The following is a 15477-nucleotide window of genomic DNA, read 5'->3' on the forward strand; positions in this document are numbered from 1 at the left end:
GAAAGAAAGAAAGAAAGAAAGAAAGAAAGAAAGAAAGAAAGAAAGAAGAAAAGAAAACATTTACTGCCCCATTCAGGTTTCTGCTCTGGCTCCCACTATGGTAAACAGGCCCCAGTGTGAGAAGACTTCAGAGCCCTCATTCTGAGGAGGCCCAAGGGCAGGGACAGATGCCTGGCAGAAGGCGGTACTCCTAGGGATGGCGTCTAGCCTTAAGCTGGCTCTGGGTCTGGAGAGGGGAGAGGAGAGAGTAAGCCAGGAGAAGAACCTTTGTAAGTGCTTTGGAGTGATTCATCTGGAGTTGCTTTAGCCTTGACAGCAGGCAATTCAACCACTGAATGCAGAGCAGTGGAGAGCTGCTAGGGTTCCCCAGAAGCTCAGCCCCTCCTGTCTCCTCAACGCCCACAGAGGTAAAGCCTCAGCCTGGGAAGCTTGTTGCTTCCCGGGGAACTCCAGCCCAGGAGGTTTTGGGTGTGGGGGTCATGAGTCACATCCAAAGCACAGGCCTCCAAGGTTCGCCCCTCCCCCCCCAAAGCAGGATTGGAGAAAGCAATGTAGACAGCCAATTAATCTAAAGCCTCTGTTAAGGTTAGATTAAATGAGGAAACAGAAGCTCCCCGAAGTGAAATGATTTGCCCAGATTCACATAGCTAGTTTCACTAAATTAACCAAAAAGCATTCATTAAGTACCTACTATGTTCCAGGCATTGGGGATACAAGATAAAAATGAAATTGCCCCTGCCCTTAAGGACATTATTTTCTGTCGTGGGAAATAAATAGACAAATAAGTAAATATTAAATATCTACATGGTAAATACAAAGTAATTTAGGTGGGTAAGGCAAAGAAGCACTATTAGCTTAGAGATCAGGAAAGGCCTCATGTAGGAGGTACCTTTTGAGTCAAATGTTGCAGGGAGCTCAAGATTTGCATGGGTGGGGTAAGGAGGGAGAGCATTCCAGGCACCAGGGAGCAGGGGAAATAGAATGTTGTGACAACAACAGTGAGCTTTTATTAAAGGTCTGCTAGACACAGAAGAAGCAGTCCTGCCTGCAATGAGCTTATGCTCTGCCAGGGAGTGGGGGGGAGAACAATTTACATAGAAAATTAAATATAAATATATAGTTATTTCTAGGCGAGGGCACAAGCACCTGGGGAACAGCAAGAACTCCAGTCTGGCTGGATCACAGGGTGAGTGAAGTGGAGTAATGTGTAATAAGATTGGAAAGGCAGGATGGAGACAGATCAGTGATAAAGAGCAGGATCTGCATTTTATCCCAGAGGCAATAGAGCAACACTGGAGATTTCTGATCAGAGAACCCAGTCAAGAATCTCTCTCTCTGTCACTTTCTCTCTGTGTGTGTCTCTCTCTCTGTGTCTCTGTCTCTGTCTCTGTCTCTCTCTCTCGTTCCATTCCTGGTTCCCCTCCCTGGATCTCCCACCTCTCCCTGGCCACTGCCATCTCATTCTTGGTTCTATCTACTCTTTCTTCATCCTTCCTAATACCTCTAATCTTACTTGAGAATACTATAGGTAACTAGGTGGCATCTTGGATAGAATACTGGACTTAGAATAAAGAAGGCCTGAGTTCAAATCCTACCTGAGATACTTACTAGCTATGTGACCCTGGGCAAGTCACTCGACCTCTGTCTGTCTCAGTTTCCTCATCTGTAAAATGGAAATAACAGTGCCTGCCTCCCAAGGTTGTTGTGAGGATCAAATGAGATAATATATGCAAAGTACTTTGCAAATCCTAGAGTATTATATTAATACTAGTTATTACTACTGCCACAGTTCTATCCCCTTAGTCAAATCCACTAGCTCTACTACCGATTGCTGAACTAGTACATCTCTAACAGAATATAAGCTCCACAAGGGCAGGGATATATTTTTGTCTGTCTGTCACCCAAGCACCAAGTAGAGTACTTTACTCATAGAAGTTGCTTAATCACGTTTGTTAGATTTCTAACTTGAATGTGAAATCTCGATACTCCTAATAATTGGACCAGGGCCCAGAATGCATCTAGGAAGGAGATCCTACCCTGTTATCACTTTCCCAGTGAAGCAGCAGTGACTTAAGCCCTGTACACTCAGCCCAATGGCCTGGCCTCCCGGGAACATGCCCAACCAGTTTTTGGAAGAATGTGAGGCACTCGGACTAGATGTTGTCTAAGGTTTCTTTCAGCTCAAACATGCTATGTTTATAAGTATACGAATGCGCCCCTGAGCATTTAAGGAGGCCAGAAGAGTTGGCACCAATTAAGTAATTAGCACAAAAGTCTATAAAGCAACACAGCCAATTCATTTAGTGTCCAACGCAATAGATGCCACACATCAATTTTGAAGCCTGCTCTATCAACTACACATCCCTGAATTAAACAGAAGGACAAGGTCACCAGGAATTGAAGACTGGACTCCTTGAAGATTAGACCGAGAGGGAATCAGGGAGCTGGGAAGGACTGAAGAATAACAGGATGCTCGGGGCAGCTAAGTGGCCTAGTGGATGCAGCACTGGACCTGGAGTCAAGAACACCTGCGTTCAAATCCTGCATCAGACACCAGCTGAGTGACCCTGTGCAAGTCATTTAACCTCCATCTGCCTCAGCTTCCCCAACTGTAAAATAGGGATCATAATAACCCCTACTTCTCTGGGTTACTGTGAGGATCAAATAAGATAATGGTATAAAGTGCTTAGTACAGTGCCCGGCATGTAGAAGATACTTATTAAATCTTTCCTTCTTCCTTCCTTCCTTCTATTATTCCTTCTTTCATTCCCTCCCTCTTTCCTTCCCTCCCTCCTTCCTTCCTTCTTTCATTCTTTCCTCCTCTCCTTCTTTCCTTCCTTCTCTCTCCTCCCTCCCTCCTTCCTTCTTTTCTTCCCTCCTAACCCTCTTTCCTTCTTTCCTTTCCTCCTTCTTTCCTTCTTTCCTTTCCTCCCTCTTTCCTTCTTTTCTTCCCTCCTTCCTTCCAACAGTCAGCTGGGGAAGAGCAGCACCAAGCAGAGTGGGAAGAAGGAGAGATGATACAAGAAAAGACAGTTGTTTCTGTCCTGAATCCTAGTAAGACAGGCCAAGAGGCAAGGAGGCCATAGGAACAAAGGCAGACACTTCAACAAGCAAACTGAGACTATGAGAAGAAAACAGGATTCCCTTTGTAGCTTCAAATAAGGGGCAAAGTCCTAGTCCTGGAGCCTTTAAAGCAGACTTACAAAGAGCCAGCAGGCTACCAACAGGAGGAGGATTGCTCTTGTTCTGTCTGCTCAGCAATGGAAGTCAGAAGGAGGCGTAACGGGAAGAAGTCGAACAGAGGCAGATTTGGGCTCTGGGTAAGGACACACACATTGACGTTAAAGGAGACAGCTCAGGACAATGGAAACAGCCCTAGCTCGGGAATCAGAGGACAGGAGTTCAGATGCTTCCTACATGTGTCACTTGAGGCAAGTCTCAGCCTCCTGGACCTCAGTCCAGCTCTAAATCGAGGCTTGATAAATACTTGCTACAGACAGTGTAGATGAGATTCAGAGGTAGGTATGGATGAACTCCGAAATTTTGGGATCCTAGGCAGGACACACCAGGCAAACCTTTTACCATCAGATCCTTTACTCCAGACAGTGTACAACACAACTAGGTGACATAGTGTGGAGAGCACTGGACTTGGAGTCAGAAAGACCCGAGTTCAAATCCTACCTCAGACACTTAATTGCGGTTTGACCCTAGGGAAGTCACATAACATCCGTCTGCCTTGGCTTCCCATAGATAAAATGATGACAATAATAGTACCTACCTCCAAGGATTGCTGTGAGCACCAAATGAGATAATATTTATACGGTGCTTTGCAAATGTTAAAGTGCTATATAAATGCAGGTTATTATAGTGTTATTATCATTATTATTAGTTCCCTAGAGATAAGGAACATGGGAGGTAGGGAGCAGATGGAAAATCAGGGCAAGGACAACTGCCTCGTCTTCATCGCAGTACTTCAGATGTCACTCTGCTGCAGGCACATGTTTCTGGGCCCCAAGGACACAGGGCACAGCCTGCAAAGCACTCTGGTATGGAAGTCAAGTAGATACGGGACATAGGGAATGCGACAATTATCTTAATACAACGAAAGCTTAAGCTTCTAAGCTAATCCTGGGGTATCATTTATAAAAGTTAACAGGGCATATTTAATTTAGGAATTGGCTCACGTTCTCCTTACAGCTGAAAGCTCATAAATGAAATATACTGGATCACTGCCCAGTGCGGAAATAAAAGTTATGAATAATGCTTCTATCTCAATCACTGTCAATTCTTTAATATCTCTAATTATTTTAAAAAGCTAGATCTCCAATAGAGAGAAAAACTTTTTTTCCTTTTATCTCCACTTGTGAGATTAGTACAATTTAATAACAGTCCCTCTGTCTTCTTCATTCAGCGTAAACTGACATTTTTGTCCTCTGTTCTTCATCAGCAGATGGGCTGGAAGTTTACAACCAGAAGGGCTAACACTAACCCGCATATTGGTTCCAGCAAAGAGAGGCCTATTCATTAAACGAGACTTCAACTCAGGTTCCACCTCTTCCCTAGCACTTAGCAGAATGCTTAGCACATAGTAGGCACTTTATAAATGTTTGCTGACTGACTAATGGTTGTGTGGCTGTGGGCAAGTCTCAACCTCTGAGTGCCCTGAGACAACTCTCTAAGACTGAGTTTCAGAGTTTATCAGTTTGCTTTTGTAGAGAACTTTTGTCACTGGGGTTCCCTATGCCAATGAAATCATAAGCTCAATCTAAAACATGGAGTTCTTAACTTTTTCTGTGCATTGGGCCCCTTTGGCAGCTTGATAAAGCCTATGGATTACTCAGAATCACATTTCTAAATGCATAAAATAAAATACAGAAAAAATTAATTACAATGATATGTGTGTGTGTGTGTATATTTTTTTTTCCAGTGAGGCAATTGGGGTTAAGTGACTTGCCCAGGGTCACACAGCTAGTTAAATGTCAAGTGTCTGAGGCTGGATTTGAACTCAAGTCCTCCTGACTCCAGGGCTGGTGCTCTATCCATTGTGCCACCTAGCTGCCCCATAATAAATACATACATACGTGTGTGTGTGTATTTAAGATCACAGACTCCCAGATTAGAAATTCAAGGTCTAAAAAATCCCCAAACAAATCCAAGCTTTCAAGGTTTACTTATGTGCCTATTCCTATCCTGAAAATTAGCACCAGCTCATTCCCTCCTGGCACAGAAATCAGACCATGCTTTAAGAAAAAGAGGCTATAGTGACAATCAGTAAATATACATTAAGCACCAACCATGTGCCAGAGGGGACAGCTAGGTGGCGCAGTGGATAGAATGCTGGACCTGGAGTTAGGGAGGCTCGTCTTCATGAATTCAAATGTGACCTCAGACATTTATTAGCTATGTGACCCCGAGCAAGTCACATAACCTTGTTTGCCTTACTTTCTTATAAAATGATCTGGAGAAGGAAATGATAAAGCACTCCAGTATCTTGGTCCAGAAAACCCCAGTCACAAAGAGTCAGACAGACTGAAATGATTCAACAACATGTGCTTTGCACTCAGAAAACAAAAGCAACAACCAGAGTCCTTGTCTTCAAGGAAATTACACTCCCTTATGGGAAACAACATGTACATACAAGTAAAAACCAAAATATATGAAATACAAATATGAAGTAATTGGGGAGTGGGGTTGGGGACAGGGAGAACCAGCCACTAGCCACTAATGTAGGAGGCTGTTCTTGAGCTGAGCTTTGAAAGAAGTTAGTGATTCTAAGAGGTGAAGGGGAGGAGGGAGGGCATTCCAGGTGGTGGTTGTGCAAATGCACAGAGATGGGAAATGGTCTATTAACACTGGTTTGGCTGTAATACAGAACACATGAAGGAGAGTAACATGTAATAAGTCTGGCGAGGCAGGCTGGAGCCAGCTTTTGAAGGGTCTTAAATGCCAAATGAGGAAATTGTAATATATTTCAGAGGTGATATTAGAGCTTTTAGAACAGGAGAGTGACATAGACAGACCTATGCTTTAGGAATATCAATATGTCATTTAAGAATATCAATTTAGCAGTCGTGTGGAGAATGGACTGGAGAGGGGGCAAGGCTCAAAGTGGGGAGATACATATCAAAAGCCATGGTCTGAGGGACAGCCCTAGAAGAAACAGGTGACAGCGTAACCAGTAAAGCTGCAATGTACCAGAGAACCTGCCCAGCCCCTCCCTTATTTCCCTGATTCAGCAGAGCCTGAATTTTCCATTCTAAAATTCTTACCTGACTCAGATACCACAAACCTTCTCTATAACCAGTAGTATTTCTACACAGCACAGAACTAGAAAGGCCTTAGAATGAAGCTGCCAGCCCCACCAAGAATTCTGGTGAGAGCCCATGAGCACAGGGCATCTATCTTCATGGTCACATGGAGAAGAAGATACTGATAGCAGAACAGCAGAGAAATACAGATACTCAAAGATGAAGCAAGGCCCAGGAGGGAAAAAAACAAAACCAAAACTCTCTATAACCATGCTTAGAGAAGCTCCCTGACAGCAGGTAAATCTGAATCCTTGGCATTCCCTCCCTCAAGTACCCATCCTTCCATAAATACCCAGAATACTTACAATCCCTTATGGTACATACTCACTTTTACACCTCCCCTAAATACTCAACCACCACAAACCTGCAGATAACATGCTCAGTAATGTCCCAAAATACAAGAACACCCAATGACACCTTCCCTAGCTTCTACCTTCTCCTTCATGGGACAACCCCTGAGGTCCCTTTCAGTTGTCATCCTTTGACTCCATTCTACTGGGCTCAACATTTCAGGGATTCACTGAGGAAATTTTGCCACCCTCCTTCCACCGGCAGAGCCCTCTCCATGCAGGCCCCACGTACCCACAGGACTATGGATGTACTCACCACTGGAGCAGTCAGTACCTCCCCAGCCAGGCTCGCATAGACAGGTGTCAGGGGAGACACAGCGGCCATGGACGCACTCTTCTGTGCACAAGGCTGTGAGAGGGAAAGAGGCACAATAAATGATGAAAACCAACTCGCTGCTGTTCAAGGAACATTAAGCTGCTCTGTGGCAATCTTGGTGCTCATAAACACTCCAAAGGCTGGAGAGGAGGGGGACAGCCTGAGGAGGGCACAATATCTGACCTGAATTATTTGCTTAATGCACTAGAATGAAACCTGCAGGAATAAATTTCAAATCTAAACCAAGAAGTGGCTTTGCGAGACTATACAAAAATACACGTGTGAATATATCCATCCATACATACATATGTGTGCATGTGTGTGTATCATGTATATACGCAGATCTGTATGATACATAAATATTTCAAATTATTTAATACTTGGTGACTCTCTACTTCCTCCCCTACTACTCACTCCTTGCCTACTGTCCTATACCCCTATCAGCCAAGGAAATAACCTGTCACCTTCCATTTTATCTTTCTTTTGGTCTTTTGGTAAAACTTCTCAGTTCACACTGCCTCAAACAAACAGATTTCATTCCCTCCCCCACCCCATTTCTCTTTCCTAAACATCCCTATTTTGGGGCTCTCGAATGTCAGTGACTCCACAAAGCACACAAATGGTGAGGAAAAGGCACCCACTAATTATAAGAAAGTAATTAAGAGAGACATTCATGATGATAATTATAATTAGAGAGAACCTCACAATTTCTTATCAGGCAGTCAGTCACCTTGGACTCCCAAGGATGGGAGGCAGGCCCACTGAAGGCTTCTCAGACTATTCCAGCTCTGGGAAGGTTTACTGCTAACAGTCTGGAGATCATTCCATTCCTGACTTGGTATAATTACTGGCTTCTCAAGGTCATCTTTTGATTCCTGGATTAAAACTACCCTTCCTCCCTCCATCTCACCTATCTGTATCTCATCTATATTGTATAGGATTACTAAGCATTTTCATCCTCAATTTTTTGAAATTCTTTTTTTTTTTTGGTTAGGCAATTGGGGTTAAGTGACTTGCCCAGGGTCACACAGATAGTAAGTATCAAGTGTCTAAGGATGGATTTGAACTCAGGACCTCTTAATTCCAGGGCCACTGCTCTATTCACTGCACCACCTAGCTGCTGCCATCCTCAATTTTTTTATCCCACTCTACCCTGAAAACTCCTTTAAGCTCTCAGGAAACTGGCTGCCCCTATCACCTCCTGTCAATTCTCAGCTAGCTATCTGAATTCATCTCATTTTCCTGAAAAGGTAGAAGATACTGTCTCTTTGAATGACTCTCCTCACGACTATAAAAATGGCGCCCCACACAACACGGCATGATTTGAGGGAGTACTACAAGATCCCTTTGTGCACTCGAATATATCTCCCTCTTTCTGCCCCTGTACTGCTTTGAAGCTGTCGTCCCTTGCTACCAGACCCAAAATATCCACTTTTGAATCAGTAATGGTTTAAATGATAAGAACATTGTATACATAAGGTTTTTGTGGAAGTAAATATTACCAGGAAAGAACACACATCTTCTATTTAGCTTACCAGCATATATTATTTATCAGATCAGACAGGTGACATCTTAGAAGGCTTAGAGAGCATCCTCAAGTCTGAGTGGGTGAAATACAGAACAAGTAAATTAATTTGGGGGAGGGGGTAGAGTAGGGAATATGGTACAGGGAGTAAGATATCCCTAAGCTAGAGAGGTAAGCTCTTGTGGAATAAGGCAGGGAGTTTCTTCAGTAAAAGGGAGGCACTAGATCAGTTCAACACAATAAGCATTTATTAAGTGTTAATTGTTTGCCAGGCACTATGCAGGTACTAGAGAGAAAAAAGAGATAGTGTGCAAAGGAATAGGGATGGTAGATAGAATTGTTGTTTGCCCTTAGTTTCAAAGAGGACCAATGACATCACAGGGCGATGTCTTGATTTGTGCATGAATTGGATTTAAGTGAGGTAGAGTTCTGCCTCACTCTTCCCCACAGTCATAGAAGTCCAGTGGCAAGACAAAAGTCAGGATGACTAGCGATGACCCAGAATGCACTGAACTTCGACATTCTTGATGCCTGACCAAGCTCTAACCTCTCCACAGAGCCTACTTCAGCTGCCTTCATGGCCATTAGAACAAACTATTCTCATCCGCCCATTCTGCTAGGAGAAAGTCTTCACACAGCTGGGCTAGACATCCCCCTAATTCGTGTTTGAGGCCCATTGGTTACCTTCAGTCTGGTTTAGTCCGTCTGCTAAGATGGTTTTATCAGGATGTGGCCACTGTATATGCTACACTTTCTTGAAGCCACAGGTGAGAGTTGGGTTGCAGTTTGGTCTGAAAAAGATTCTGCAAGCCCTCACACCAGAGGTGCTAGTCTTCCCTGAACTTTCCATACACCCCAGTAGATAGGATATTGTATATATGGACAACCAGGTAGACCAAATGGCTGACACTCAATATGTGAGGAGTAATAGGACAGATTGGAGCCAGTTTGTCAAGACCTTCAAATACCAAACCAAGTAGTGTATATTCTATCCTAGAGAGAGGTTCTGGGTCACATATGCAACAAGATGATGGACTAAGCATTTCCTCCAATCCTCATGACCTCTCAGACCTCCCCAAAACAGAAATTACGCACTAAAGATAAAGCAATATTGACTGTTTCCATGGTCTAGGATATCCAGAATCCAAAAGAAGGTTCAAAAACCCACAACTCAGTGAATTGATGCTCACTGACCCTGAGCTCACTCAGTACCCTAAATCCATCCCCCATCCTACTGGCAGTAAGGCCACACTAGCAATCCCAAGTGCACAACAAAGGCTTACAATTAATCCCACCCCCACATACCAATCTCACCTCCCTCTTTCCAGTGCTATGGAGACTCCCCCATGACTCTAGGCTGAGGAAATTTGCCCTGGCCATGACAAAACATGTAACCATAGCCCTTCAGGAACAAACACCTGCCAGGAGCCACAACCCTGTAACACCAGCACTGCAAAGCTCCAAAATGCTTGTACCCAGCCAAAGAAGTAAGTAATAGAGAAAGTGGGATAGGACACCTAGACAAGATATTGTGTGTGTAGGGGCTATGCAGCACTCCATCAGACCTGAGGGAGGAAAGCACAGCATCCAGTTGGAGTCAGTTCTGACCACCTATAAGTCAACTGGGGTAAAGATCTAGGCTGAAGAACCATTCATTTCTCAATGTGGGAGAAGGCTGAAATGCTTTACGTATTTAAGCTTTAAGCATTTCAGCCTCCAAGAAAACCACAATCAGAGGGAGGGAGTCAGAAAGTGAGTAATAGGAAAAATAAAAGAAAAAAAATAACAGAAATTACCAAAGTTTTCAAGAAGAAAAAACTTTAAAACCATGAACATTAACAGGAAAAATATTAACAATGAAAGGAAATATGACCTCATGATCTAGTAAATGAGTTCAGGCATCTATTAATAAATACTGCAGAACAAAGGAAAATGATCCAACACTTGATGAGACAGAGGACCTTGTGGAATTTGAGAACATGGAATGACAATACACTATTCCTGAGTGGTTCACAAGCAAAATGAGAATCATGAGAGTGGAATTTGTGGCCTTCACAGCAAAAATAATAAATAGAATAGAAAAACCAGAATATGCAATGACAAGTCTAGCCAAAAAAAAACAAAAGAGAGAACAATAGACTGGTAAGTAAATACTTGGAAGTGAAGGACAATCTGGAACAAGAAAAGCAAAAAACAATAACAAAAGAAAAATGCTCATTATGTATTCCGTCATTGAGGCAGGAGAGAGCCACTGACATTTCTTGAGCAGAGGGATGTGTGGAGGCTGGATTGAAGAGGGCACAGACTAGAGGCAAGGAAACACCACTAGAATGCTACTGCAACAGGCCAGGAGAAAGGTGATGAGGGCCTGGATTCAGATGGTGACCATGTAAGTGAAAAGAAGGAGAAGGATGTGAAAAATGTTATGGAGAGAGAAATGACAAGATTTGTCAATTGACTGGATATGAACAGGAAGGAACAATGAAAACTTGAGGACTACTCTGAGACTGTGTACCTGAATGATCTGAATTAGAGTGATGTCTTCAACAAAAACTGCGATGTGAAGAAGAGGTTTATGAGAGTTTATGATAAACATTGGGCAACTAAGTGGCATAGTGGATAAAGCGCCAGGCCTGGAGTCAGAAAAACCCAAGTTCAAATCCAGTCTCAGATACTAGCTGTAAGACCCTGGGCAAGTCACTTAACCCTGTTTCCCTCAGTTTCCTCATCTGTAAAATGAGCTGGAGAAAGAAATGCCCAACTACTCCAATATCTTAGCAAAAAATCCCCAAATGGGGTCACAAAGAGTCAGACACGACTGAATAACAACCACAATTATAGCTATTAGAGAAGTGGCTTATGAAAATAAATTCTGTTTTGGTTATGTTTACTTTGAGATGTCTATAAGGCATCTAGATGGAGATGTCCAGCAGGCATTTGGTGATTTGGGATTTTAGTTCAGAATAAAAAAATAAAGCAAAGCTATCTCCTGACAGAAAGGTGATGAACTTAAAAAGCAGAGACAAACATTTCTAGGCATCATCAATGTGGAAATTTGTTTTGTTGTTCAAGTGGGGAGATAGTGGGAGGGACAGGTTACAAATGTATAAACAAATTTACTGAATCAAAAAGTTTTGAAAAAAGAAGAGAGGAAGATATATAGATTTGGGAGTTAGGGCAGTCAAGTACGAGGGAATTCATGAGAGGTGATGAGGTAAAGTCCAAGAGAAAATAAAAGCGGAGAGAGAAAGGGGGGTAGAGAATGAATGAGAACACAGGGGAATAAAACAGAACAGTGGATGTGAAAGGACAGTCAGCAGTAGCCATCCAAGGACAGGGGAGCAGAAGTCCCAGGAAATACGTGACATTTCAAGACACAAACACAAGCACTCAAAACCAGACTTATTCCTAGTTGGTGCCTGGGGTCAGACAGCATCAAGGATTTCAATCTGGAGGAGCTCTCAGAGGTCACCTAGCCCAACTCTCTCATACTGCAACTCCAACTAGCTAATCTGATAAACAGTACTGATGTACTAAGGTGAGAGGTTCCCTCTTAAATGATAATATTCACTTCCATAACAGAACTGAGATCCAGAAAGAGGAATCTGAAGATTCAAGGGATGAGGAGGGCAAGACTCTTTCCTCTTCTAAGTTCTAAGGGAGAAAATGAATTACAAAATCTGTCAGCCACAACCTCTCTCTCCTCCCTCACTGCTCCCATCTGACTTAGGAGATCTGAACCAGCTCGATTCCTTCTGTCTACCCCTCTCACTTGGCCTAGAAGGCACAGGCAGGGAACGATCTTCAGAGGCTGCCATCAACCCCCAGGGCTGCCTCTTTCCTCGTTCCAGCCATGAGCTCAGCAGTGCCCTGCTTAACAATCCATCCAGGGCACCAGAAGTAATTACACGGGGCCATTCCTTTGTCCTATTCCCTCATTTAACATGCTGACTGCTAAGGCCAGGACAACGGCTTACCAAACCCCAGACTCCACACCACAGGCCTTTCCCTCTCCATCCTCACCCTGCTTGTAGTCTGTCCAGGCTATGCATTTGTCAAAATTGCAATTCATTCATATTTCATAGGTGTTGTTTAGATAGTGTTGTGAGAGGGATGAAATATTGATAGCAAATACTGGAGGCTCGGAGTGGCCTATTTGGTTCTGAGTATTTGCTTATTTTTTTGTATGGGGTAAGGGGAATAAGGAGGGAAGAGGAGAGGGTGAATACAGAATTATGATATTCTGCTAACAACTCTCCCAGAGGGTTGGACTTGAAGATAATGGGGACTTCACCAGGCTTGTGCTTTCTGGGGATCAGCAGTGGGAGCGCCGTCTAAGAACCCCTATTAGAACCTCAGCAATAGGTTATCCTTCAGCCAAGGTAACCAAATTTCAGAGCAGCTGTCCTGCAGAGGAAAGTCTGAGACCTCTTCTGCCAGCCAATTGCTTCCCCCACCCCCAGGCCCCGCTCTTAATCCTCCAGTGCTAGGAAACAGCTCAGAAGGTGCTGAATGTATTGATCTCTCCTTTCCTCCCCGCACTGATCTTTCTCTCCTCTGAACTCGTAGACTTCTCATTAGCTATAACACACATTTTGGCACTTCATCATATAGCCCTTTCACTGCTACTTAAAAATGTGATAGGGTCAGTCAGTCAGTCAGTCCACAACATTTATTAAGTCCTTATTATTTGCCGTGCCAAGCACCATGCTAAGAGTTAAGCATACAAAGAAAGGCTAAAATAATCACTGCATTAGAGGAGCTTACATTGAAAAGGAGGAACAACTGTAAATAAATAGGTTCACGCAAGACACATACAGAATAGATGGAAAGGAACCTTAGAAGAGCAGGCTGTAGCATCTGAGAAACCAGTAAAGAAAGACCACTTGCCTTTGTGGTATTTGAGCTAAGTCTTGAAGGAAGCTAGGGATTCTAAGAGGCAGGCGGGAGGCGGGAGGGCATTCCAGGCATAGGGGACAGCCAATGCAAAGGCACAGAGATGGGAGATGATGGACTGTCATTTTGGACTGATAGTAAGTAGGCCAGTATAGTTGAATGATAGAATTCATGGAGGGGATTGAAGTGTAAGAATCCTAGAAAAGGGAAGGAGGGGCTAGGTTGTGAAGAAATTTGATTGAATGTCAAACAAGGGACTTCATATTGATCCTGGAGATAATACTATGAGACAGTAGAAAGACTACTGGACTGGGAGAAAGCAGCCCTGGATTCTAATTGTAGTTTAACAAAGCACAAATTCCTTGAGGGTGGAGACTGCCTCATTTTTTGTTTTGTATCCTCAGGGCATATCACAATGTCTGGTACATAGTAGATACTTAATAAACACTTGTTGGCTGATTGATTGGCTCTTTTTTCCCCTCCTCCAGAGTCAAACTTTTTCAGAGCTGTTGATAGAACGGCATGGCCAGGCTTGACATCCCCCCTATTTTCTGTCATGGTCTCCTGTAAGGAGATGACAGGACAAAAGGCTCTGAGAAAGAATAGTTTCATACCCCCTGGAAATTAAGCAGCCTACGCCTGTGTATTCTTGCCACCAGAATAGTGGAACACAGGAAATTGTCCATAGATTTTCAGTGTTTTCTGAAGAACTGGGAGCTTGTAAGAAAGACCTAGAGCCATGCTATCTGGATGTAAATATAGCACCAATTCATTTGGAAGCTAGGTATGTATTTTTTGTTCCAAGAGGAAAAACCTGGGGAGTATACCTTGAACATCAAATCCAACATGGTATCCTTGACCTTGGTCCAAAGAAAGCACACTGGGCTAGGAGTCAAGAGATATGGATTTAAGTTCCAGCTTGTCCACTTACTAGCTTTGTTACCCTTGGGCAAACTAATTTACCTCTCCAAGCCTCAGGTTGCTTCCCTACAAAATAAAAGCATTGGACTGGGTAATCTCTAAGGTTTCTTTCAACTCTGAAAATTCTATGAACCCAAGTGTATCAGTTCATAGAGTCATAAGAACATAGATTTAAAGCCAGAAGAGATCTCAGAGATCATCTAGTTCAACTTCTCAATTTACAAAAGAGAAAACTGAGAACCAGAAAATCAGAGAACCAGAAAACCAGAAAAGTTAAATTACTCACCCACAGATTTTCACCCAAGGTTACATAAGTTAGCATAAATAGTGTTAAAGTTAGAAGTGAGCTGAACTTTTATGGAGCTCACAAAGGAAATATTCATAATTCAATTCCACAAACATTCATGAAGCATCTGCCAGTGCAAGGCAAAGAAAGATATCCCTGCCCTCAGGGACCTTACACTCTACTAAAAAGGAGGTAGCATATACCCAAATCCATATTATATGAGGAAAAATGTGATAGGAGCAAAAAGATACCAACAAAGTAGCCTAGGAAAATTTAAGAAAGGAGAAATTACATTTAAACTGGGTGCCTACATGCATGGCCAGGGTGGGGGGAAGAATGAGGGTGGGCAGGATAGATTATGGAAGATTCCAAGGAAAAGGTGGTACCTAAGATGGGCCTAGAAGAGACAGAAGGGTACCCTGGAAAAACTTATATGAACTGATGCAAAGTGAAATGAGCAGAACCAGGAAAACATCGTACATGGTAACAGAGACATTGTGTAATGATCAACTAAGAATGATTTAGCTCTTCTTGGCAACACAAGATCTAGGACAATTACAAATGACTTATGATGGACATCCAGAGAAAGAACTGATGGACTCTGAATGCAAATCAAAGCATACTGTTTTCACTTACTTTATTTTTTGTATTTTTTTTTCTCTTTTGATCTGTTTCCTCTTTCGCAACTGTGACTAATATAGAAATATGTTTTACATGATTGCACATATATAACCTAAATCAAATTGCTTACCATTTTAGGAAGAGGGGAGAAAAATTTGGAAAGAATGTTAAAAATTGTCTTTATTATATAATTGGAAAAAATACAATTAATAACAGAAAGAGAGAGAAAGAAAGGAAGGAAGGAAGGAAGGAAG

At 42.8% G+C, this 15477-nt stretch overlaps 1 protein-coding gene across 1 annotated transcript in view; it reads right to left on the minus strand.

Annotated features, from left to right (window-relative positions):
* Nucleotides 1–15477, minus strand: part of MEGF11 (multiple EGF like domains 11) — a 297384-nt gene that overhangs the window by 221870 nt on the left and 60037 nt on the right. Inside the window, exon 4 of the mRNA XM_027851943.1 lies at nucleotides 6915–7007. Coding sequence (XP_027707744.1) covers nucleotides 6915–7007 — 93 coding nt within the window. The remainder of the gene's footprint in view (nucleotides 1–6914; nucleotides 7008–15477) is intronic.

The sequence above is a fragment of the Vombatus ursinus genome, unplaced genomic scaffold (assembly GCF_900497805.2).
Source record: "Vombatus ursinus unplaced genomic scaffold, bare-nosed wombat genome assembly UNPS02009205.1, whole genome shotgun sequence".
NCBI classification, from domain to species: Eukaryota; Metazoa; Chordata; class Mammalia; order Diprotodontia; family Vombatidae; genus Vombatus; species Vombatus ursinus.